A 27,429-nucleotide genomic window follows, 5' to 3' on the forward strand; every position below is an offset into this window, starting at 1 on the left:
TTGTTTGAACTTTTTTCCTACGAAATACCCAATTGTTCACATATGATACTCTTAAGTAATTACAGCCCCCCTTTTTGGAAATCTTAAGAATCAGATAAACAATATGGTGACATCGTTGCTATGGCTGACTTGTCTGCTCCGTGTGAAATGGCCAGCTGTTGGTGTGAGCCCCTATAGTTAGTCCAGTCAGCGGGCCGTGAGAGATCCATCGCCTGGATGCAACATTCCCCTTCATCTCCATGTATAAAGTCCTCAAACTGGACTCACTGTCATCCGTTTGCCATTATTTGTTACTGTAGCCCCAGCCTGCAGTACGTGTCCCAGTATCAGCCATGGCCATGCTGAGAGTGTCGTCCTACCGCCCGGCAGTTTGAGGAGCAGTGGAGTCGGAATGGACGGTCCGGCGGAGGCTGTGGAGGGCAGTACCGCTCAGCGGTCAAGGCCAGGTCAGTGTGTGGTTTCTTGGTAGCCCCCTCACCTCTTCATGGCTTAGGGGGCCTGGGTCCTGTTCAGTAGGGGGGTGGGGAAGCATTTAGAAACTGAGTGAAATGTGGAGGTACTACCTAAACTCAAGGATTTATGTTTTCTGTCACAAAATGTTTTGCTACGGTAAGCTCTATCAAACATGACTCAACATGCGTATGGAGCACTGGAAAGGGCTTTATGGAGAACACCCTGTGCACTGAGGAGGGTTTACTACGGTGTACCACAGGCCGGCAAGCTAGTGTCCTTTCTTCTTGGGGGACTGCTTAGATTAAAACTAGAACGTGTCCGACAACATCTGTGGGACCAGGCAGCAACATCCTAGGGACCAGATGTTTGTTTCCTTTCACTCCTTAAGTATTTCTAAATGTTTATTTCATTGAATTGCAAGCACATGTGTGTGTGGTAGCTTTGCATGGTTTTCATATGCAGTATTGAATGTCCCCCAATTGGCTATTGTGTGTTTAGTGTTCGTTACGCACGTTTGGTTACGTTAGTGGTCTGTCCCAAGGGAAAAGTTTGAAGGGTGTTGACAAATGCCTTAAAAAAAAAAACTTCCATCAGATAATGATGATATATTCCCCTCGGTTGTGTTCATTTACACAGATATAATTTGGGTGGGGCAGCAATGCTATGCATTAAAGACTTTTTAGGGATTGCTATCTTTGATTTTCTATGTACATGCACAAAACTGATGCTGATACTTTTGTGAAATGTATTGTGCTAGTGTGTCTCTCTCCAGGGCTTTATACAAACTCAGGCATCTCATAAGCTGTGTGTCTCCCACAGGGGTGCGGCTGCTGAGGAGTGTACGTGTGTCCAGCTGGACTTTGTGGCTGCCAAGATGCTCAATAAGGAGAGTCTGGTCCGATTCGCTAAAGACCGCAGCATCATTGCCGCCCTAAATGATCGCTTTGTCGCCCTCATCAACATGGTGAGCCCTGGATAGATTCAACCCTTGAAACATTCTTCTACGGTTCTATAAGGTTATATAAACTTGACACCTAAGGGTCACAATGAACACTAACTTGAGCACTGTGCTCGATTTTAGAGTGACCAACAAATACAGTAGAACCAATGGGATAGTCCCAAAAGTTCAAAGGTATTTCTTATGCATTTGACCCAAGTCTATTCTACACAGATGGTCCAAGGAAGCAACCCCCCCAAAATTCTGGTAACCTTCCCGAATTCCCAGATTTTCCAGAAATCACACTTGGAATATTCCCGCAATCAAGAAAGGAATAAGCAGGAATTCTAATAGTCAAACTGGGATTTCTGGAAAAACTGGGAATTATGGGAAAATGACCAGAATTTTGCAACTCTTAACATTCATGTACATTCCCATACCATTTGTACATGCTGTGTGCGCCCTATAGGCACGCTGCTTTGAGGAGGACAATGAGTCTCTGGAGGCCCAGATCTGTGAGCTGGAGGAGAGGTTGACCGGCCAACAGACCACCTCCACTACCGTAGCTGTCCCTGAATACAGCCTGGACGCCGTGATGGAGAGACTGCGCAAGGAGAGGGTACATATTAACAACGCAGCAGAGAGGAGGCATTCATGTCACACGAATGCTAGGAGAAAAGGAACCTGTTGTCTAATGGTGGTTGGTTCCCGTGACAGATAAGTAGTGTGTGTGCGAACGAATGTGAGTGTGTATGTGTCAGCGTGATCGTCTATATGTACAGCCACTGTGCAGACGGAAAGAGGGTATACCTAGTCAGTTGTACAACTGAATGCATTCAACTTAAATGTGTCTTCCGCATTTAACCCAACCCCTCTGAATCAGAGAGGCACGCGGGCTGCCAAATTGACAGGTAGCCATTGTCACAGACCATTACCATTACTTACCATTGCCAGACTGATAAGTCATTGTGTGTGTCCAGGACCAGAGCCTGTTTGATGTGGAGGAGCTGAGGAGAGAGCTGGAGTGTCTGCAGGAGCAGTATGAGGAGACCGTTCAGCAGAGGACCCTCGTCCAACTGGAACAGGAAGACGTTGGCCTGGTAATGACCTCGCTTCCTGTGCCATTTTGGTGTCACTGTTTAGTAATTGTGTTGAACTGGTGTCTTCGTTGGTCTTTTATTCTCTGACAATAAGTAGACTGTGTGTGTGTGTGCTACTGTCAATTTAGAACCTGTACATAGACATAGATCTAACTTGTGGTAGCTCAACTATTATACCCAATTTGCCCAGTTTGTTCATTCCTCAAAATGAAAGATTGCAAATAGGCAAGGAAGGGTGGAAAGCAGCCTGAATTATCTAAATAGTCAAAGAAGGCCAAAATCTCTTGAGGAGCACTAATAAACTGACTGTACTAATGTATAACTACCACTAGACGGCACTATTGCCATGATTTGCCAACACTGTTTTATTCTCTACTATTCAAAAAAACGAATTTCATAAGCTGTGTGGCTCAGCATAGCCCTGCTGCTCCTCTGTATCTCTACCCACAGGGTGTTGATTAATTATCAGTCCTACAGTCTGGGCCGGTGGCCACAACACAACCACAAAACCCCAGTCCTAACAAACCCTACTATCCCATTCCCTCACTGCCTACCACACCACACATGTCCCTGCCGTCACAGCCCATCTCCCCACTGCCAGCCCAGATGTGGGAGAGGCCGTTGACGTGTCTCCTTATTGAGTCATTCAGTTTTTAATTTCTCCTATACAGATGCAATACGGACTGTAATGTAGTCGGTGCAGTAATGCTGCTGGCTGGCTCAGATTCTGGCTCCGATTGGAAAGCAGCTGGAGCGTGGAGAGTGCTTAGAGTCGGGTGGCAAACAAACCAACAGAAACAGGCAGGGAGAGGAGAGATTGTATGTGATTGTGAACCGGTGTTGGAAGCAGCTCCACGAGAGGAGGCTGCAGTCTTTCTCAGTAGGCAAGCAGACAGACTTTGGAAGAGGCTTAAAACAAGGCATGGCTGGGTATTTAAAATCCAGCCTTGCCATTAGCTATTGATTAAGCCTGTTTGTATTTTGTGGTAAAGCTGCCCACATCTTGGACAAACTCCATGGTCTGTCTGTCCGTCTCTCTGCCAGCCAATTCTCGGAGTGTTCTTTTGAGCTTTTATCTGGGGCTGAGGCTTATAGTGTTTAAAAGGTTCAGCAGGCTCCCACCAAGGCTTCCCACAGTGGAAGAAGGCTGGAGGAGCTGGCTGGTTCTCATCCAAATCCAAAGCAGAAGACGGTGCTATAAAGCACAGCTAGCCTGACGCGATGGATGAGGAACAAGAGAAGAGAAGGGTGATCTAGGGGGGATTTCTTTGGTCTTTACAGTCCATAGACTGTGAGTGCATGACTCTCCAATTTACGGCCTTGTGTTTGCCCAGAGATAACAGTAACCGCTTGCCTTATGTGTGACGTCCATCAGGGACCCATGTGTTCAGGCAGCCACAGCAGGAAGGTTCCGCCGTTGGACCCTACCCGTTTTGCATTCAGGTACAAATGCTAGCACCAGGAGTAATTGAATTCATCACCAATTAATCAGGCACTTAAAAGGGCTGGATAAACCCTGCCGCTGAATGGAATCGAGGACGAAGGCATTTTTAGCTAATTAGCCCCTCTTCCTCTGCATTGCGTTGTCTAGCTACCTGCTGGTTGAGGAAATAGTGTGTCATGGTACTTTTGTTCTGCATTTCAAATTGACCCCTAGCCCCTACCTCCTCCCTACCCCTTACCACCCCTAGCCCCCTGCCCATTACCCTCCTCCCTACCACCCCTAATCCCTAGCCCTTACCCCCTCCCTACCCCTTACCACCCCTAGCCCTTGCCCCCTCCCTACCCCTTACCACCCCTAGCCCCTTACCCTCCTCCCAACGCCTTACCACCGCTAGCCCTTACCTTCCCCTTACCACGCCTAGCTCTTACCCCCTCCCTACCCCTTACCACCCCTTACCCTCCTCCCTACCCCTTACCCCCGTAGCCCTTACCCCCTCCCTACCCCGTACCACGCCTAGCCCCTTACCCTCCTCCCTACCCCTTACCCCCTAGCCCTTACCCCTCCCTAGCCCTTACCCCCTACTACCCCTTACCCCCCTAGTCCTTACCCCCTCCCTACCCCTTACCACTCCTAGCCCTACCCCCTCCCTACCCCTTACCACTCCTAGCCCCTTACCCTCCTCCCTACCCCTTACCACCCCTAGCCCTTACCCCCTCCCTACCCTTACCACCCCTAGCCCCTTACCCTCCTCCCAACCCCTTACCCCCTACCCTTACCCCTCCCTACCCCTTACCACGCCTAGCCCCTTACCCTCCTCCCTACCCCTTACCCCCCCTAGCCCTTACCCCCTCCCTATCCTCTTCCCCCTTACAGCCCCTAGCCCCTTATCCTCTTCCCAACCCCTTACCCTCCCTAGCCCTTACCTGCCCCTTACCACCCCTAGCCCTTGCCCCCTTACCCTCCTCCCTAGCCCTTACCACCCCTAGCCCTTACCACCCCCCTCCCTACCCCTCCTACCCCTTACCACCCCTAGCCCCTTACCCTCGTCCCTACCCCTTACCCCCCGTAGCCCTTGCCCCCTCCCTACCCCTTACCACGCCTAGCCCCTTATTCTCTTCCCAGCCCCTTACCACCCCTAGCCCTTGCCCCTTACCCTCCTCCCTACCCCTTACCACGCCTAGCCCTTACCCTCCTCCCTACCCCTTACCCCCTAGCCCTTACACCCTCCCTAGCCCTTACCCCCTCCCTACCCCTTACCACCCCTAGCCCCTTACCCTCCTCCCTACCCCTTACCCCCGTAGCCCTTACCCCCTCCCTACCCCTTTACAGCCCCTTATCCTCTTCCCAACCCCTTACCACCCCTAGCCCTTGCCCCTTACCCTCCTCCCTACCCCTTACCACGCCTAGCCCCTTACCCTCCTCCCTACCCCTTACCCCCTAGCCCTTACACCCTCCCTACCCCTTACCCTCCCTAGCCCTTACCCCCTCCCTACCCCTTACCACCCCTAGCCCCTTACCCTCCTCCTACCCCTTACCCCCGTAGCCCTTACCCCCTCCCTACCCCTTACCACACCTAGCCCCTTACCCTCCTCCCTATCCCTTACCCCACCTAGCCCTTACCTGCCTCTTACCACCCCTATCCCTTGCCCCTTACCCTCCTCCCTACCCCTTACCACGCCTAGCCCTACCTCCTCCCCTACCCCTTACCCCCACCCCTAGCCCCTGCCCATTACCCTCCTCCCTACCACCCCTAAGCCCTAGCCCTTACCCCCTCCCTACCCCTTACCACGCCCTAGCCCCTTACCCTCCTCCCTACCATCCCTACCCCTTACACCCCTAGCCCCTCCCTACCCCTTACCACGCCTAGCCCCTTACCCTCCTCCCTACCCCTTACCCCCCTAGCCCTTACCCCTCCCTACCCCTTGCCACCCCTTACCCTCCTCCCTACCCCTTACCCCCTAGCCCTTACCCCCTCCCTACCCCTTACCACACCTAGCCCCTTACCCTCCTCCCTACCCCTTACCACACCTAGCCCTTACCCCCTCCCTACCCCTTACCACCCCTAGCCCCTTACCCTCCTCCCAACCCCTTACCCCCTAGCCCTTACCCCCTCCCTACCCCTTACCACGCCTAGCCCTTACCCCCTCCCTACCCCTTACCACGCCTAGCCCTTACCCCCTTACCACCCCTAGCCCCTTACCCTCCTCCCAACCCCTTACCCCCTAGCCCTTACCCCCTCCCTACCCCTTACCACGCCTAGTCCCTTACCCTCCTCCCTACCCCTTACCACGCCTAGCCCCTTACCCTCCTCCCTACCCCTTACCACTCCTAGCCCCTTACCCTCCTCCCAACCCCTTAGCACCCCTAGCCCTTACCTGCCCTTTACCACCCCTAGCCCTTGCCCCTTACCCTCCTCCTTACCCCCTAGCCCTTACCCCCTCCCTACCCCTTACCACCCCTAGCCCAGCCCTTGCCCCCTCCCTAACCCTTACCCTCCCTAGCCCCTTACCCTCCTCCCAACCCCTTACCACCCCTAGCCCTTACCTTCCCCTTACCACCCCTAGCCCTTACCCCCTCTCTACCCCTTACCACCCCTAGCCCCTTACCCTCCTCCCAACCCCTTACCACCCCTAGCCCTTACCTACCCCTTACCACCCCTAGCCCCTTAACCTCCTCCCTACCCCTTTCCCCCTAGTCCTTACCACGCCTAGTCCCTTACCCTCCTCCCTACCCCTTACCACGCCTAGCCCCTTACCCTCCTCCCAACCCCTTACCACCCCTAGCCCTTACCTGCCCCTTACCACCCCTAGCCCTTGCCCCTTACCCTCCTCCCTACCCCTTACCACGCCTAGCCCCTTACCCTCCTCCCTACCCCTTTCCACCCCTAGCCCTTACCTGCCCCTTACCCTCCTCCCTACCCCTTACCACGCCTAGCCCCTTACCCTCCTCCCTACCCCTTACCCCCCTATCCCTTACCCCCTCCCTACCCTTACCCCCTAGCCCAGCCCTTGCCCCCTCCCTACCACTTACCACTCCTAGCCCTTACCTTCCCCTTACCACCCCTAGCCCTTACCCCCTCCCTACCCCTTACCACCCCTAGCCCCTTACCCTCCTCCCTACCCCCGTAGCCCTTACCCCCTCCCTACCCCTTACCACGCCTAGCCCCTTACCCTCCTCCCTACCCCTTACCCCCTATCCCTTACCCCCTCCCTACCCCTTACCCTCCCTAGCCCCTTACCCTCCTCCCAACCCCTTACCACCCCTAGCCCTTACCCCCTCCTGCCCCTTACCACCCCTGCCCCTTACCCCCTCCCTACCCCTTACCACCCCTAGCCCCTTACCCTCCTCCCAACCCCTACCCCCTAGCCCTTACCCCCTCCCTCCCCCTTACCACCCCTAGCCCTTACCCTCCGCCCCAACCCCTTACCCCCTAGCCCTTACCTGCCCCTTACCACCCCTAGCCCTCTGCCCCTGCCCCTTACCCTCCTCCCTACCACCCCTAGCCCTTACCACCCCTAGCCCCTTACCCTCCTCCCAACCCCTTACCCCTCCCTAGCCCTTACCCCCTCCCTAGCCCCTTAGCCCCCCTAACCCTTACCCCTCCCTCCCCCTACCCCCCTAGCCCTTACCCCCTCCCTCCCCCTTACCACCCCTAGCCCTTACCCTCCGCCCAACCCCTTACCCCCTAGCCCTTACCTGCCCCTTACCACCCCTAGCCCTCTGCCCCTTACCCTCCTCCCTACCATCCCTAACCCCTAGCCCTTACCATCCCTAGCCCCTTACCCTCCTCCCAACCCCTTACCCCCTAGCCCAGCCCTTGCCCCCTCCCTACCCCTTACCACTCCTAGCCCCTTACCCTCCTCCCTACCCCTTACCACTCCTAGCCCCTTACCCTCCCCCAACCCCTTACCACCCCTAGCCCTTACCTTCCCCTTACCACCCCTAGCCCTTACCCCCTCCCTACCCCTTACCACCCCTAGCCCCTTACCCTCCTCCCTACCCCCGTAGCCCTTACCCCCTCCCTACCCCTTACCACGCCTAGCCCCTTACCCTCCTCCCTACCCTTACCCCCTAGCCCTTACCCCCTCCCTACCCCCTAGCCCTTACCCCCTCCCTACCCCTTACCCTCCCTAGCCCCTTACCCTCCTCCCAACCCCTTACCACCCCTAGCCCTTACCTGCCCCTTACCACCCCTAGCCCTTACCCCCTCCCTGCCCCTTACCACCCCTATCCCTTACCCCATCCCTACCCCTTACCACCCCTAGCCCCTTACCCTCCTCCCAACCCCTACCCCCTAGCCCTTACCCCCTCCCTCCCCCTTACCACCCCTAGCCCTTACCCTCCGCCCAACCCCTTACCCCCTAGCCCTTACCTGCCCCTTACCACTCCTAGCCCTCTGCCCCTGCCCCTTACCCTCCTCCCTACCACCCCTAACCCCTAGCCCTTACCACCCCTAGCCCCTTACCCTCTTCCCAACCCCTTACCCCCTCCCTAGCCCTTACCCCCTCCCTAGCCCTTACCCCCTCCCTAGCCCTTACCCCCTCCCTAGCCCTTACCACCCCTAGCCCTTACCCCCTCCCTACCCCTTACCATCCCTAGCCCTTGCCCCTCCCTATCCCTTACCACCCCTAGCATTTACCCTCCTCCCAACCCCTTACCACCCCTAGCCCTTACCTTCCCCTTACCACACCTAGCCCCTTACCCTCCTCCCTACATCCGTGTTAGTGAGCATTTCTCCTTTGCCAAGATAATCCATCCACCTGACAAGAAGCTGATTTAAACAGCATGATCATTACACAGGTGCACCTTGTGCTGGGGACAATAAAAGGCCACTCTAAAATGTGCAGTTTTGTCACACAACACAATGCCACCGATGTCTAAAGTTTTGATGGAGTGTGCAATTGGAATGCTGACTGCAGGAATGTCCACCAGAGCTGTGGCCAGAGAATTGAATATGAATTTATCTGCCATAAGCCATTTCCAACGCAGTTTTAGAGAATTTGGCTGTACGTCCACCCAGCCTCACAACTGCAGACCATGCGTAACCATGTCAGCCCAGCACCTCAACATCCGGCTTCTTCACCTGCGTGACCGTCTTGAGACCAGCTACCTGGACAGCTGATGAAAATGTGGGTTGCTTAACCAAAGAATTTCTGCGCAAACTGTCAGTAACCGTCTCAGGGAGCTAATCCGTGTACTCGTCGTCCTTACCAGGGTCTTGACCTGATTGCAGTTCGGCGTCGTAACTGGTTTACTGATGTCAACATTGTGAACAGTGTGCGCCATGATGGCGGTGGGGTTATGGTATGGGCAGGCATAAGCTACTGACAACAAACACAATTGCATTTTATCGATGGCAATTTGAATGCACAGAGAGACCGTGATGAGATCCTGAGCCCCACTGTCGTGCCATTCGTCCGCCGCCATCACTTCATGTTTCAGCATGACAATGCAAGGCTCCATGTCACAAGGATCTGTACACAATTCCTGGACATTGAAAATGTCAAGGTTCAGCAACTTCACACAGCCGTTGAAGAGCAGTGGGACAATGTTCCACAGGCCACACTCAACAGCCTGTTCAACTCCATGTGAAGGAGACGTGTTGCGCTGCAAATGGTGGTCACACCAGATGACTGGTTTTCTGATCCAGGCCCCTACCTTTTTTTAAGGTATCTGTGACCAACAGATGCATATCTGTATTCCCAGTCATGTGGAAGATTAGGGCTGAATGAATTTATTGCAATTGACTTTCTTGTTATGAACTGTAACTCAGTAAAATATTTGAAATTGTTGCATGTTGCGTTTTATGTTGTTCAGTGTAGATATTAAAGGATTGGATTGGTGCAAGCCAGTGTTTCCCAATTATGGTTCCAGGGACCCAAAGGGGTAGACATTTTAGTTTTTGCCCGAGCACTAACACACCTGATTCAACTAAAGGCTTAATGCCGAGTTGATTAGTTGAATCAAGCGTCTTCGTGCGGGGGCAAAAACAAATAGGCGCACCCCTTTGGGCCCCCAGCACCCGGTTTGGGAAACACTGGTGTAAGCAATCTTGTGAAAATGACATCTAGTCTATCAAAAGACAAGCGGGAGCTTTCAACATACGAGTGCTTTAGGTTTTCTATTGACCTGGCTGTCTGCCACCCCTTTGTAGGAAGTGGATGTAGTGACAACAGACTGTCTGGCCCTGAGGGAGCAGGTGAACATCTATGAGGAACAACTGGCTCACATGGAGGCACAGCATGAGACGGTAAGAGAGAAGGGACATATCCTAGATATGGCTGGATGGCAAACATTGATTATCCCACAGTATTAGTACACACATGAGGAAAAGTATACTACTCAATCGGTCTCTGAGTCATTACTTACATGTGTGACTGGGTTTGAACCCATATTTCATGCATGCCAATAGACTGTTTACCCACTGAGTCTTCAGATCTCTGGCAAGGTTTGCTGAACCACCACCTTTACACAAGCAGCAAGCTTTTCTGTTTAGCCAAAGCCACTAAAACTCCAGACAAGGGCAGGTGTTGGAGAGATTCCCATTAGGGTTTGCCGGGGGGCAACACGGGTTCAGATGACCCCGGCCACCTTGTTGACCAGGTTTTTACCATGAACAGTAGTTATTTTACGAGGAACAATTGTGGTACTGAGACAGGATTAGAGCAAAGCAGGGTAGAGCCAAGAATAAGCCTTGCCAAGGATAGATCTCACAGGTGATATGACCAGTTGTTGAAGGAAATTTCTAACATGTGAAGTTCACAAGAGCATATCAAGTAATGGCTTTAATTTCTGGTCAAACAGAGGGAAAGGGGGGGAAAACATCTGCAAACAACAAGTCTTAACGGGTATTAGAAATACATCAACACACAAGTTGAGGTAAAGACCTCTGCCAACTAATATCAACACTTATATTTTGTTTTTGGAGAAATTATTTTCCTTTCCGGTTATTTTAATAAATATCGCCGTGTGCCTTGTAATTTCATTACCAAAAACCCACATATCTTTAAAGGCCCAGTGCAGTCAAAAACATAATTGACCTGTGTTTTCTATATATTTCCACACTATATTTGTTTGACATTTATTGTCACAAACACCGGATAGGTGCAGTGAAATGTATTGTTGGAGGTTGGAATAATACTGTGAAATCGTGAAAATAATAATGCCCTTTTAGTGTTTGAAAAGACCACCGGAAATGTCTGTTTTAGCTTGCCCGGTGACATCACCAGGTGGTAAATGAGTTTATAGACCAATCATTTTATTTATTTTCCATTTTACCAGGTAAGTTGACTGAACACATTCTCATTTACAGCACAACTTGGAGAATAGTTACAGCGGAGAGGAGGAGGGATGAATGAGCCAATTGGAAGCTGGGGATGATTAGGGGGTCATGATGGTATGAGGGCCAGATTGGGAATTTAGCCAGGACACCGGGGTTAACACCCCTACTCTTACCATAAATGCCATGGGACCTTTAGTGACCACAGAAAGGCACTCGTTTATCGTCCCACCCGAAAGACGGCACCCTACACAGGGCAATCTCAGCAGCATACCACCCTGCATCCCACTGATGGCTTGCTTCTGAAGCTAAGCAGGGTTGGTCCTGGTTGGTCCCTGCAAGGGAGACCAGATGCTGCTGGAAATGGTGTTGGAGGGCCAGTAGGAGGCTCCCTTTCCTCTGGTCTAAGAAAAATATTCCAATGCACCAGGGCAGTGATTGGGGACATTGCCCTGTGTTGGGGGCAGTCTTTCGGATGGGACATTAAATGGGTGTCCTGACTCTCTGTGGTCACTAAAGATCCCATGGCACTTCGTAAGAGTAGGGGTGTTAATACAATATCAGAGGGAGAGGGGCAGAGGGAGACAGCAGAAAAGAAGATAGGAGAGGCTGAGGCGGTAGGAGAGGCCGAGGCAGAGAGAAAAGAAACTGGGAGCAGTGAGAGAGGGAGAAAGCGAGGCAGTTCCATCACTCAGTTTTTTTTTTTCTCCTCTGTGAATCCCGGCCACTCGGCTGGCCGGCTACGTTTAACACACTCCCTCAGGGACATGCTCCATAACTCCCTGCACTGAATAACTCACAGCACCAGCTCAATACCAAATGAAAACAGAAGTCCCCCTTTGTTTTATTAACTGCTATTATTATCAGGCATTTCCAAACACCTATTCTCCTGATGAATAAGGCGCCGTTACTCATGTCGAGGAAAAATTAGATGAGGGTCAAGCTGCTTTGGTATTTCTCCAGCACTTCATTCTGCTATGATATATGCATGGAGGTTAATGATGGAGTTTTAGGTATTGTGACCTGAAGACGTACACGGTGGGGGCTTACTGTTGTTATCCACTTACTTAATTGTGTGTGTGTGTGTGTGTGTGTGTGCAGACGGTTCAGAACATGGTGGCCCCTGTAGAGGGTCCAGCTGCAGCAGGGAGAGGAGTCCTGGAGTTCTGCAACCCTGACATCAAGTCAGCCCTCATAGATATCAAGGAGAACTACAGCCAGCTGGCTGAGACCATCCAGGTACAGAGTCTGGAGCATACACACAATGTGCATGTCACAAAAACAGAACACAGAACACACACACCCGTCAATGTAACTCCTGACAGTGCACTCACCGGCTACACACCACTCCCCCTTTCTTCCCCAAACCGTCTGGCTAAATCTGAGCCTTCTCACATCGCAGAGGGACGTGCCCGCTTGTTTTCTTTTCCTCTTGACATAACACTGGAGGCGAACCTTAGATTCGGAGGTGCTGCCGCACACCAGTACAGACCCACTTTGTCCCTCTGTGTCTTGCGTTGGTGTGTCTATGTTGGTGTGTTTTACAGAAAGAGAGTTTGTGTGAGTGTGTTACAAGCTAGAGGTGCTCTGCTGGGGTCAACCTTGCTCTCCAGGGGGGTCTGACCCACCATAGGGTCCCGGGTCGGGGATATCTGCCCCCCCAAGCGAGGTCACGTTCGTAATCAGACCCCTGGGCTCCTTCCCAGGCCCCTAGGCGGTGTGTGTGAGTGCATGTGTATGTGAAAAGGCTTTGGGCTAAATTTCCAGCCAGGTTACCTGTGATTAAAGTCAATAGTTGATGTCCATTTGTCTGTGGACGTCAAAAGATGACATGGAAACCGGCCACTATGGGCAACAGTGAGCGCTGTTACCGTCAAGTAAGTTTTGGTTTTGCGAGGCCGTGGTGGACTGGGATGGTGGTTGGGCGTGAGCATCTACCTCTGATTCCCCAAGGTTGCAAATTTGAATCCAGCGATAGAAACTTTAAGGTTTCGGACTTAATGCCTAAACTTAACCCTAACCTTTAACATTCAAAGTTCATTCCTAAACGTAGCCCTAACCTTAAACATTAGAAGTTAATTCCTAAACTTAACCTTACACACTTTGAAATTTGACATTTGCAACTACTTCGAAATTTGACGTTTGCAAAACATGGATAAATGTTTCATTCGGATGTGAGACTGTGAGAACTAGTTGAAATTGACCACAGTTCTTAGTCTCTCTAACCCAGACACTTACACTCTCCTTCCCACTTCATCCTTCCCTCGTTCATTGCCAGCTGGACAGCTTGCGGTCTGGGCCTGGCCTCCATTAGTGTCTCACAAGGTGCAATTGTCTCCATCCCCAAATGATTGCCATTGGGATTGAAGTGTGATTGTGATTGCTGGATGACTCTGACACACCTGTGAGCCCTTGTTGCCACTCGTTTGCTGTCTAAGTTGTTCCTCTTCACCATTCCCTTTATGGGGGAAAGGTTAACACACTATCTACATACGGACTTCATTGCACATGAATAACCCACGCATACTGCATTTCTAAACAACGACCGTAAGACTGAAATATCTACTTGTGGTTATTGTACTTGTGGCTACCCCCCCCCCCCCCCCCCCCCTCCCCTGGGAAGTAATTTAAGGGAAACTCTGTCAACTAGTGTCATGCAGTGAACTATGTTATGTTTCCAGTGTGAGTGCAGGGAAACTGGTGCGGTTGTTGCTGGTGCTGTTGTCGCCATTGGAGCTGGAAAGGAGCTGACGGTGGCCAGACCTGCGGGGGTCACAGGCGTTGGCCAGATAACAGACGTCAGCGAACTGAAGAAACTGGTGAGGAACCGTTATCTCTCTCTCTGGCATTCACCTACTTTTTCTCAGACAATCACTACCTGCTGATTTTGACTGTTTCTCAAGTTTCTTTCTCTCCCGTAAACTTTCCTTCCAGTAAATTTACAGTTCTCAGACATCTCCTCAGAAAAGCCAGCCCCACCATGAGTTCAGCATCAAACATCAGCCACGAAATCAAGAGGAATTGTAGAAAATGTATGGCTTCTTCCCACAGACAGTAAAGTTTAGGGAGAGAAAGGCAGTTCACTCCTCAGGAGTTCTCAATGAGTGACTTCTCTAGCGTTTTCTCTCTCTCTCTCATATTATTAGACAGACTTTTCACAGTACTCTCTCTTCTTCATCATCAACTTCTTAAAACTTCACACATTCCTCCTCTGTGTCTCCAGAGACTCCAACCCCAAACTGAACAATGGAAATAGAACATCATATATCACCCATCCCCGTCTCCTAGAGAAAAAGAAACACACAACAGAGAGGCTTTATTGATAAAATGGTAGAATGTCTCAGTACAGTCTTTCAAGAATTAGTCTCCAACCACCCCGAAACTCAATGATTCACTCAAGTTTACAGTATTCAAGGAAATGATGTAACTTCCCATTGCAGTTCATCTATCATTCAAGAATCCAGACTTAATAGAATCAGTCAATGACTTAAATCGACAGTAACTGGCTTAACTGCTCGCTCCACCGTAATCATCAGTGGTCGGACCACAGCCGACACCTCTCCATTTCCACAACAAACATGGCGGTTTGGTTCCCATTACCGAGGTTGTGGTCTTTAAATAAACAGGCCCCCTCTGTAACCGCAGTCGCACTCTCATAACACCGTCTCCTCTTCCCTTAATGTGCAGCACGCGAGCCCTCGCTCTGCCTAGCCTGGGCCTAGTCTGATGGACACGTCCCTGCCTGTCTTTCTCCCCTCCCTTAATCTATCTCTCACCGGCCGTGATGGATGTCCCAGTTCTGGTTTCTCACTGAGACACAACTTGGCCAAACAAACAACCTTGCAGTGAAATCAGGCTCAGCTTAGAGGTGTGTATAATAGAGTAGAACATGCATTGATGGGGATGACACACACCCAACCCCCCCTGCCCACACACACGGCATCCGACCAGGGGAGGGAGAGAGAGAGACCTAGTTGACTGGGGCCGTCTGCCAGATGGCTCCATATGTAGTTCACTACTTTTGACCAGATGACAAAAGTAATGCACTATATAGAGAATCGTGTGCCATTTAGGACGTATCCTCATCCTCTGACAGCTAATTGTTTAACTTCTCTGGACAAAAAATATAAACGCAACATGCAACAATTTCAAAGATTTTACTGAGTTACAGTTCACACGAGGAAATCGGTCAATTTAAATAAATGCATTAAGGCCCTAGTCTATGGATTTCACATGACTGGAAATACAGATATGCAATCTGTTGGTCATAGATACCTTTCACGGTATTTCTGTGCGTTCAAATTGCCATCGATAAAATGCAATTGCATTTGTTGTCCGTAGCTTAAGCCTGCCAATACCATAACCCCACCGCCACCATGGGGCACTCTGTTCACAACGTTGACATCAGCCAACATGACGCCATACACGTGGTCTGCAAATTCTCTAAAACGTTAGAGGTGGCTTATGGTAGAGAAATCAACATTAAATTCTCTGGCAACAGCTCTAGTGGACATTCCTGCAATCAGCATGCCAATTGCACGTTCCCTCAACTTGAGACATCTGGTATTGTGTTGTGACAAAAACTGCACATTTTAGAGTGGTCTTTTATTGTCGCCAGCACAAGTTGCACCTGTGTAATGATCATGATGTTTATTCAGCTTTGTGATATGCCACACCTGTCAGGTGGATGGATTATCTTTGCGAAGGAGAAATGCTCACTAACAGGGATGTAAACACATTTGTGCACAAAACTTTAGAGAAATAAGCTTTTCGTGTGTATGGAAAATTTCTGCGATCTTTTATTTCAATTCATTAAACACTTTACATGTTGGTGTTACGTACGCCTCTCGGAGGAGGTAGCGCAACGCCCTGCTACAACTCAACTCCCCATAGAGTGAAAGAGGTATGGGATTATAAGTGCGAGTAAAGATGACAAAGACAGAGAATTTACCGTTTACTGGGAATTTATTTCATCCCACTGTAATTTTTGGGAAAAGGGTCTGGACGGAACAAAAGCAAAGAAAGTTAATGTCAAAGTCCCCTCTCCTACCTTACCGGCCTACCCCACTACTTACCTAACCTACCCTCTCCTACCTTACCTGCCTACCCACTACTTAGCACCACCTGGTGCGCCAACCAAAATACAGGGGGTGGTCCGCCCAGGTCTTACCTAGTGGGCATAGACAGTGAATACTACGGGTTATGTATGCCTAAGCACTCCCTTATGTGTGCCTAAGCACTCCCTAGGTGCCTTCCCCTTCCCCCCTGGGAACAAAAACAGAATACAAACGAAAGTAAACAATTTCAATAATCAAAAACACTGCCTCCTATGGGGACACACATACCTTAAAAGCAGCGGGTACAAAGTACTTAACAAAAAAAAAACTTAACAGTTGGATTCACATTTTTGTTCAGTGGACTTACAGCAGGGAGCCAGGTGTGATTGTATGTGTGTGTGTTAGTAAGAGAGTATACAGTTAGAGGTTTCAATGTGCTGTTTAGAATGACATTGGCAGAGATTAAGTCACGCATCTCATGTTTCCTCTGACCATGTACCTTAATTTCTGTGTTTTTGCGTTTATACCTGTGTGTATAGATTGCAGAGCTTGAAAAGGAGCTTGCAGAGCTGGAGAAGTGTGGTGAGGAGCTGGAAGATGAGATTGAGATGAAGAGAGAAGCGTATGTGGAGGAGATCTTTGAGCTGGAGGTAAGAGGGACAGACCACACCGAGCTTAAACTGACCCCAGTACAGTACCCCACCATCTCTGCTCCAAGTAGACACGGCCCCTAATCACAGATCTATGAACAGTTTACCCTACCCTCAATCCTAAGGGTAGAAAGTTAAATATCAGACCATAGACCAGACGTTAGGGTCAAACTCTACCTCCACCCATCCCATAAACCCAATGGCTCTATTCCAATAACTTCTCCCTCCACCCATCCCATAAACCCAATGGCTCTATTCCAATAACTTCTCCCTCCACCCATCCCATAAACCCAATGGCTCTGTTCCAATAACCACACTAGCATACCACTTAGAATGTGTCCAATACATAGATACATGGCTTAATACTAAGTGGTAGTATGCTTGTGCGGCTATTAGAACGTGGCCCATTATCTCTCTGTTTCTCCTCAGTGTCGTCTTGAGGAGATGCGGAGGCAGCAGCATGAACTGCAGGTCCAGATGACGGAACAATGTGATGACTACGAGGAGCTGCTGGGTCAGAAGATGGCCCGGGAAATCGAGATCGCTGCCTACAGGTGGGCCTTATCAAATTGTATTTGTCACATGCGCAACAACCTTACCGTGAAATGCTTACTTACAAGCCCTTAACCAACAATGCAGTTCAAGAAATTTAGTTAATGCAGTGGCGTGCCGTGGGCCTGGGGGCTGGGCCTTCAGTGAGGTCCTACACAGTCCCACCCGAATTAATCCACCTCTTATTACCATCATTATGATGCCATGGCTCTAGACACTATACATTTAGACAGAAACGCAGTATAAAACCAGGCGTTGCGTCACCTTGAAATTGACATTTTTATTCATAGAATTGCAGGGGAAGAGTACAATACCTTTTCATTGTGCAGCTCCTGTTGCCCTGCGCGCTTGTTCGTTGAGCTGTAGATCCACTCGGGTGTCCCCAAAAGTTTTCAAAAGCAACCTTGCTTGTAAGTGCCCAGCCGTGTCTCATTGCTGCCTTGGTTAGACAACTCAAGTTTGCAAAGCCAGTGTGGCTCCAAACACCAAATCTATCACTTGCAAATAATAGGCAGTACAGTTTGCAGTGCTTCTCGGAGCCTGTGAGCCATTGATAGCGCTCCTAGTTGGAACTTTGAAAGTGGCGAACGAACGAGCGAGCGAACTTTCCCGCCTGTGACAGGCTTTGTAGGGTCGGCGTCGGGCGACCTCTACTGACAATGTCTAACTTTACTTGAAAAGTTTGTCTTGAGAATGGCGTTATAATTATATCCTCGACCAAATCGATATCTTCTCCTCCTTCCGCCATTGTGGGTTAAAAAAACAGCTTAGTAGTACGCAAATTAATTAGTTTATCAAATTCAGTTTCCTAGTTCTGAGGTTTGCATAGACCTGCCCATATAGGACCTGCCTCTCAATATTGGTAATCCAATCAAAAGACGTGCACGCACTACGCCTGCTAGCTGGCTCCTGTGTAACACTGGAGCCAGCCAGCAGGCGTACAATAGCCAACTCTAAAGCTGATTGGTTGACACTAAATTTTCATTTCCATTCACTTTAAGCTACAAGCGCCCGCACTGTTGATTTTGAAGGCCTGAGGGCAGATTTTAGACCCCTGGCAACACATGATGGCTGAAAGCAGTGCAACCAAGAGGAAAGCTATGAAATTAAGAGGATAACTCTTACTCTGGGGAATAATTTAATACATATTTGTGGGAAAATATATTTAAAAAAAATTATATTCTGATGATGTTTAGGCCAGCAGAGAAGGCCTTGCTGGCCCTGACGGCCCACCACTGAGTTAATGAAATAATTACTAAATAAACACAAATTAAATATATATATATATATATATATATAAGTAACACAAGAGAATTACATAACAATAATGAGGCTATAATAAGGGCGTACAGGTACCGAGTAAATGTACGGGGCTACAGTTAAGTCGAGGAAATTTGTAATGTGACTATGCGTAGATAATAAACAGCGAGTAGCAGCAGTGTAAAAACAAAGGGGGGGGGTGTAAAATAGTCCGGGCGGCCATTTGATATATTTTTCAGCAGTCTTATGGCTTGGGGTAGAAGCTGTTATGGAACCTTTTGGTTCTAGACTTGGCGCTGCGGTACCACTTGCCATGCAGTAGCAGAGAGAGCAGTCTATGACTTGGGTGACTGGAATCTTTAACATTTTTGGGGCCTTCCTCTGACATCGCCTAGTATATATGTCCTGGATGTCCGGAAGCTCTGGGCCGTACACACAAGCGCCTTACGGGTCAGATGCTGAGTAGTTGCCATACCAGGTGGTGATGCAACCGGTCAGGATGCAGCTGTAGAACTTCTTGAGGATCTGGGGACCTATGCCAAATCTTTTCAGTCTCCCGAGGGGGAAAAGGTTTTGCTGTGCCCTCTTCACAACTGTCTTGGTGTGTTTGGACCATGATAGTTCGTTGGTGATGTGGACACCAAGGAACTTGAAACTCTCGACCCGCTCCATTTCAGCCCTGTCGATGTTAATGGAGACCTGTTTGGCCCTTCTTTTCCTGTAGTCCATGATCATCTCCTTTGTCTTACTCACATTGAGGGAGAGGTTGTTGTCCTGGCGCCACACTATCAGGTCTCTGACCTCCTCCCTATAGACTGTCTCATCGCTGTTGGTAATCAGGCCTACCACTGCTGTGTCGTCAGCAAACTTAATGATGGTGTTGGAGTCGTGCTTGGCCATGTAGTCATGGGTGAACAGGGAGTACATGAGGGGACTGGGACTGAGCATGCAGCGCTGAGGGGCCCCAGTGTGTTGTTGCTTACCCTTACAGGAAGTCCAGGATCCCGACAGGAAGTCCAGGATCCAGTTGCAGAGTGAGGTGTTTAGTCTCAGGTTCCTTAGCTTAGTGATGAGATTTGTGTGCACTTTGGTGTTGAATTCTGAGCTGTAGTCAATGAACAGCATTCTCACATAGGTGTTCCTTTTGTTCAGGTGGGAAAGGGCAGTGTGGAGTGTGACAAAAAATTGTGTCATCTGTGGATCTGTTAGGGTGGTATGTGAATTGGAGTGGGTCTATGTTTTCCGGCATGATGATGTTGTGAGTCATAACCTTTCAAAGCATTTCATGGCTACCGATATGAGTGCTACAGGGCGGTAATCATTTAGGCAGGTTACCTTCACTTTCTTGGGCACAGGGACTATGGTGGTCTGTTTGAAACATGTAGGTATTAGAGACTCGGTCAGGAAGAAGTTGAAAATGGCAGTGAAGACACTTGCCAGTTGGCCCGTGCGTTCTTTGAGTTCACGTCCTGGTAATCCATCTGGCCCCACGGCTTTGTGAATATTGACCTGTTATAAGGTCTTGCTCACGGAGAGTGTGATCACACAATTGTCTCAAACAGCTGGTGCTCTCATGCTTGTTTCAGTGTTGCTTGCCTCGAAGCGCATATAAAAGCATTTAGCTCTTCTTGTAGGCTTTCGTCACTGGTTAGCTTGCGGCTGGGTCTCCCTTTTTGTAGTCTGTAAAATATTTTTCAAACTTAGTCCTGTATTGACACTTTGCCTGTTTGATAGTTCATCTGAGGGCATAGCGGGATTTCTTATAAGCGTCCGGATTAGTGTCTTGCTCCTTGAAAGCGGCAGCTCTAGTCTTTAGCGCAGTGTGGATTTTGCCTTTAACCCATGGCTTCTGGTTCGGAAATGTACGTATGGTCACTGGGGACGACGTCGTCGATGCACTTATTGATGAAGCTAGTGAATGAGGTGGTATACTCCTCAATTCCATTGGATGAATTCTGGAACATATTCCAGTCTGTGCTAGGAAAACAGTCCTGTAGCATAGCATCTGTGTAATCGGACCACTTCCGTATTGAGCGAGTCACTGGTACTTTCTGCTTTAGTTTTTATTTGTAAGTAGGAATCAGGAGGATAGAATTATTGGCAGATTTGCCAAATGGATGGCGAGGGAGAGCTTTGTATGTTTCTTTTTTTCCTCCTCTGGTTTCTCCTCTGGTTGCACATTTGACATGCTGGTAGAACAGACTTAAGTTTGCCTGCATTAAAGTCCCCGGCCACTAGGAGTACCGCTTCTGGATGTGCATTTTCCAGAAGCTTATGCTTATGGCCTTGTACAATGAGCCTTGTACAGCTCATTGAGTGCGGTCTTAGTGCCAGCATCGGTTTGTGGTGGTAAATAGACGGCTACGAATAGTATAAATGAGAACTCGCTTGGTAGATAGTGTGGTCTACAGTTTACCATGAGGTATTATACCTCAGGCGAGCAATACCTCGACACTTCTTTAATATTAGACATCGCGCACCATCAGTTACTGACAAATAGACACACACCCCCGACCCTCGTCTTACCAGATGTAGCTGCTCTGTCCTGCTGATGCACGGAGAAGCCAGCCAGCTCTGTGTCGACGTTTGGCCACACCTCGGTGAAACATAAGATATTACAGTTTTTAATGTTCGTTGGTAGGGTAGTCTTAATCATAGATCGTCTAGCTAATTTTCTAATGATTCCACGTTGGCCAATAATATAGAGGGTAGTGGTGGTTTACTTACTCATTGGCGAATTCTTACAAGGCACTCCTCCCCCCTTTTCTCTGTCTTCATGCTGATGATGGGAATTTGTGCCTTGTCTTGACAAAGCATATCCTTCACATCGGAATCTTTAAAGAAAAAATGTTTTTCCAGTTCGAGGTGAATAATCGCTGTTCTGATGTCCAGAAGCTCTTTTCGGTCATAAGAGACGGTAGCAACATTATGTACAATATGAGTTACAAAAATGCAGAAAAGAAACTAACAAAATGGCACAGTTGGTCAGGAGCCCGTAAAATGGCAGCCATCCCCTCCAGCGCCATACTCGAGACATTGATACATTTCACCCAAATGTCCCTATGCATAACAATGGATAACCTACAGGGCTTATGGCTTATGTGGTAGTGAAAAAGACTGCACAGCAGTGTTAACTCTTGGAACTACCCATCCTGGATCCGGGAGAATTGTCATCAACTGACACTAATTAGCATAACGCAATGGACAAAAATGACTAGAAAATATTCATGTTCATGAAATCACAAGTGAAATATAGTGAAACACAGCTTAGCCTTTTGTTAATCACCCTGTCATCTCAGATTTTGAAATGATGCTTTACAGCCAAAGCAAGACAAGCATTTGTATAAGTTTATCGATAGCCTAGCATAGCATTATGTCCAGTTAGCAGCAAGAAACTTGGTCACGAAAATCAGAAAAGCAATCAAATGAACCGTTTACCTTTGATGATCTTCGGATGTTTTCACTGACGAGACTCCCAGTTAGACAGCAAATGTTAATTTTGTTCCATAAAGATCATTTTTATAGCTGAAATACCTCCGTTTGTTCTTCACGTTTGGTTGACAAATCCACCGGAAACTGCGGTCACGACAACGCCGAAAAATATTCCAAATTAGATCCATAATATCGACAAAAACATGGCAAACCTTTTTTATAATCAATCCTCAAGGTGTTTTTCAAATATCTATTCGATAATATATCAACCGGGTCAGTTGGCTTCTTAGTAGGGGTGAGAGAAACAATGGCCGCATTTGTCTATTACGCACATATCACTCTGAGAGCCACCAGCTGACCATTGATGCAATGTTGTCGCTCACGCTCATTTTTCAAAATAAAAGTCTGAAACTATGTCTTGTGACACTAGACACATTAGGGAATCCATAGAAAAAAGAATCTGGTTAATATCCCTTTCACTGCTCAATAGGGACGCAATAAGAACGCAGCGGTTTCTAAATAAGAGTCACTTCCTGATTGGATTTTTCAGGCTTTCGCCTGCAATATCAGTTCTGTTATACTCACAGACAATATTTTTTACAGTTTTGGAAACTTTAGAGTGTTTTCTATCCTAAGCTGTCAATTATATGCATATTCTATTATCTGGTCCTGAAAAATAGCCCGTTTACTTTGGGAACATTATTTTTCCAAAAATGAAAATGGTGCCCCCTAGTTTCAAGAGGTTAACTAATGATTGTTCAAACATGATTGGTCACAGACAACAGCACAAAGGGTAAGAAGGTAGAGGAGACAATGCATCACGCAAAGCAGCCACAGCTGTCAGTAAGTGTCCATGATTGAGTCTTTGAATGAAGAAATTGAGATTAAACTGTCCAGTTTGAGTGTTTGTTGCAGCTCGTTCCAGTCGCTAGCTGCAGCGAACTGAAAACAGGAGCGACCCAGGGATGTGTGTGCTTTGGGGACCTTTATCAGAATGTTACTGACAGAACGGGTGTTGTATGTGGAGGATGAGGGCTGCAGTAGATATCTCAGATTGTGAGGCCTAAGAGGGTTTTATAAATAAGCATCAACCAGTGGGTCTTGCGACATGTATACAGAGATTACCAGTTTACGGAAGAGTATAGAGTGCAGTGATGTGTCCTATAAGGAGCATTGGTGGCAAATCGGATGGCTGAATGGTAAAGAACATCTAGCTGCTTGAGAGCACCCTTATCTGCCGATCTATAAATGACGTCTCTGTAATCTAGCATCGGTAGGATGGTCATCTGAATCAGGGTTAAGTTTGGCAGCTGGGGTTAAGGAGGAGCGATTACGATAGAGGAAACCAAATTGAACTTTAGCCTGCAGCTTTTGATATGTGCTGAGAGAAGGACAGTGCACCGTCTAGCCATACTCCCAAGTACTTGTATGAGGTGACTACTTCAAGCTCTAAACCCTCAGAGATAGTAATCACACTTGTGGGGAGAGGGGCATTCTTCTAAACAAACCACATGACCTTTGTTTTGGAGGTGTCCAGAACAAGGCAGAGAAAGCTTGTTGGACACTAAAAAAGCTTTCTTGTAGGGCGTTTAAAACTAAATCCGGGGAGGGGCCGGCTGAGTAGAAGACTGTATCATCTGCATATAAATGGATGAGAGAGCTTCCTACTGCCTGAGCTATGTTGTTGATGTAAACTGAGAAGAGTGTACAGAGGCCTCTGTAGTATTACAATGACAATGGCGTCTTCAGATGACGCAATATTTTCGATTTTGTTCACAGCCCTACACTGTGAACATGTAGTATGTGTGACATGTCACCTGGGCAACTCCATATCCATATTAAGACATTCCTGAGAACAAAGGCCTGACATTCAAGGTTAACAGGGGTCACAGGAAACAGACCCTACGACAGCCCCAGAAAACATGATGCAGTTTCCTGTCCGGTGTGCCTATTGAAGACGTTTTTTTGTGTTTCTGTCATGTCTCCCTCCTGTTGTGTCTGTCTGTGCGCTCAACCATCTGCCATCCTGGTATGTAGAGGGATGCACTTTGCCCTTGCCGACCCCCCTACATTTGGACTCCCCTTCCTTACGCATCCGATCCTTGGGAGCCCCCCCCATACATCCTTGCGGCTCAGGAAGAGGCAGCCTCAAACAATTCCTCATTAAAATGGACAGGGGGTGGGGAGGACCTCACACTGTCAGGACCGTGGGCTGGGTCTCTGCCAAGCCACTTTATCCGCCAGCCTGTTAATGTCAGCAGCCCCGCAACCCACCGTAGCATCTTTTAAACACTCTGGTTCCTGAACAGACTGTTCCAACGACGCGCACCACATAGACTCAAGACACGCGCACACATTTACATACACACACAAACACTTTGTCAAGACACAGGCAGGCAAGACGGTCTGGGTGCGACATTGCTTAACTTTTTTAAACATCTTGTTAACAGGGCTGTTTTGTCATCTGTGATTTAAAAGCATGAATAAGAAATGGAAAAAAAGCTTCTCTCCACACCTTGGAAATGTGTCTGCAGAAGAGAGCCTTATGACACGAGTCTCGCCTGTAAAATGTACACTGAGCCATTTGGACCAGATGCTCGCTGCTGTTGTAGCTCCCCAGTGACGGAGTCTTAATGTTGACAATTCACTTGCTTGCAGTGTTACGTGTGTAACTCGGACTGTGAGCAGGGCCTATAGGGCTCTGGTCAAAAGTAGTGCACTATAGGGAATAAGGTGCCATTTGGGACACAAACAATGTCTTAGTGGTAGACGACACAACAAGAACAAGCAGAGGTCTAAACAGATATTGAGATTACCCCTAGCCCTGATATGGTGGCTATAATGAATGAAATAGGAAAAATAGGCACAACTGATGGAATTCATCTGATCTAATTCACATCTTATCTAAACAATCTGGTTGAAATCAATAATATGAAAAAGCAATATCCGTAACTCCGATAGGTATGCTTTCATAGTGGCTTATTAAGAAGTAAATAAAACAGACAATGTTTCTATGGAGGCTAGCCATGTTGAGTCTAAGTCCTCCTAGCTGAAGTGGAAGAACTCTGTGTGTGTGTGTGTGTGTGTGTGTGTGTGTGTGTGTGTGTGTGTGTGTGTGTGTGTGTGTGTTATCAGCAGACCTTCTTACAGTTTTCCTTTTCCTCTCTTCCCTTTCCTCTCTTCTATTCCCAGAGGTTTGGTGGAAGAGGAGGATGAGAGGCTTTGCTACCTGTGAGAGGAACCGATGCAGACCAGACCAACCAACCTGCTTTCGGCGATGGATATCCTCCCATACAGATTTCATGCGTTGCCAAAACACAACAGACCTAAGTCGGCCATTAGAGATCACATGAAGCTAACCGCCACACAACCATTTGAGCAGATATAAAAGTATCATGACAGATTAACGAGGTCTGGAGGGCGTGCCAGGGCCATTGATAACAGGTCACTGGCAGGTGACCCCTGTCCTATAAGATAGATGAAGTTGTCTAACATTGGGGTGTGGAGGGGGATGGGACTGGATAGAGTGTGTATTCAGTGTCTGTGAAAGTTCCTTAAGTGGTTTCTATCTGTTGTGGCTACAGTCTCTGGAGCTAACTCACTGATATGACACACACACACACACACACACACACACACACACACACTGACTGACTCTGCAGAATCATTTACCTCCCGTTAACCCTCACTCCAGCATGAGCCCATTAAACGCTCTTAACCACTGACCTCTCCACTCTTCACAGCCATTGGACAGCTCTTATATCCAATAAGATAGCCTTAACCAATCATGGCAGGTCACCATTCATTTGTTTTACAGTCATTGCATTAATGTGGGTTTTTACACAGAAATGACAGTCAAGTCAGTTACACTGTTCATGTATACTTGCGAACTGGTTATTGAAGTTGACATTCTGCAGCTCCCATACAGCTGGCCAGCAGATAGCTTGTGTGCTGTTCCTGACTTATTTGCTCATTCTCTGCCCATGACACCTGGAGGAATTTAGTCAAGTTAAAACCATAACAATAAAAATAAAAACATTTTGCTTGACATCACCTTCTTGTCCTTTTCACTCTCCACTTAAGTGCCTTACCTCACAATCATAACTGTACCATTTAACAGAGGATGAGTTATGCCGTGTGATCCCTGCCCCATTTGTCTTCATGCTTAACCTCACATGTGAACGTTCTCGGCTATTGACGGTATCGGAGGCTTGTTTGCTCAGCCATAAAGATGAACAATACCGCTAATAATGGCTCAGATAAGATTTGCTACAGCCGGTGATCTCCTGGTGAATTGAAACGCATCCACACACACACACACACACTAGGAGAAGGCTGCAAGCGGTCAGGGGGACTTGTTTAATTGCGTGGACATGAAACATGGTGAGCAGTGGAAGAAGCAGACCGGTGGGTCTGTGGGGCCTTTATTTTCTCAGGGCTGCAGCACTCAATCATGTTCTCTGCCTCCGAGGACTGGACCCACAAAAGACATATCCCACCAGGCCAGTTGAGAACAAGTTCTCATTTACAACTGCGACCTGGCCAAGATAAAGCAAAGCAGTGCAACACAAACAACAACAGAGTTACTCATGGAACAAACAAATGTACAGTCAATAACACAATAGAAAAATCTGTATACAGTGTGTGCAAATGGAGTATGGAGGTAAGGCAATAAATAGGCCATAGTGGCGAAGTAATTACAATTTAGCAATTAACACTGGAGTGATATATGTGCAGATGAGGATGTCCAAGTAGAAATACTGGTGTGCAAAAGAGCAGAAAAACAGACAAAAAATATGAGAAGAGGTAGGTAGTTGGTTGAATGGGCTGTTTACAGATGGGCTGTGTACAGCTGCACTGATTGGTAAGCTGCTCTGACAGTTGACGCGTAAAGTTAGTGAGGGAGATATGTCTCCAACTTCAGTGGTTTCTGCAATTCGTTCCAGTCATTGGCAGCAGAGAACTGGAAGGAAAGGCGGCCAAAGGAGGAGTTGGCTTTGGGGATGACCAGTGAAATATACCTGCTGGAGCGCGTGCTACACGATAAGGCGGAGCTTTACTAGCAAACACTTAAAGATGACCTGGAGCCAGTGGGTTTGGCGACGAATATGTAGCGAGGACCAGCCAGCGAGAGCATACACGTCGCAGTGGTGGGTAGTATATGGGGCTTTGGTGACAAACGTATGGCACTGTCTAGACTGCATCCAATTTGTTGAGTAGAGTGTTGGAGGCTATTTTGTAAATTACATCACAGAAGTCAAGAAT

The 27,429-nt window shown here is 48.3% G+C and overlaps 1 protein-coding gene across 1 annotated transcript; it reads left to right on the plus strand.

The window, feature by feature from the left end:
• The first annotated feature begins 200 nt into the window (after window positions 1-200).
• Window positions 201-26,217, plus strand: vimr2 (vimentin-related 2). The gene is given in 11 exon segments (XM_065018236.1): window positions 201-362; window positions 364-452; window positions 1,273-1,417; window positions 1,860-2,009; window positions 2,371-2,490; window positions 10,089-10,184; window positions 12,315-12,452; window positions 13,895-14,032; window positions 16,810-16,920; window positions 17,350-17,474; window positions 25,357-26,217. Coding segments are annotated over 11 exon segments (1,185 nt in total). The 5' UTR covers window positions 201-332; the 3' UTR covers window positions 25,400-26,217.
• The last annotated feature ends 1,212 nt before the right edge of the window (window positions 26,218-27,429 follow it).

This window comes from Oncorhynchus nerka, linkage group LG5, assembly GCF_034236695.1.
Source record: "Oncorhynchus nerka isolate Pitt River linkage group LG5, Oner_Uvic_2.0, whole genome shotgun sequence".
In the NCBI taxonomy this organism is placed as follows: Eukaryota; Metazoa; Chordata; class Actinopteri; order Salmoniformes; family Salmonidae; genus Oncorhynchus; species Oncorhynchus nerka.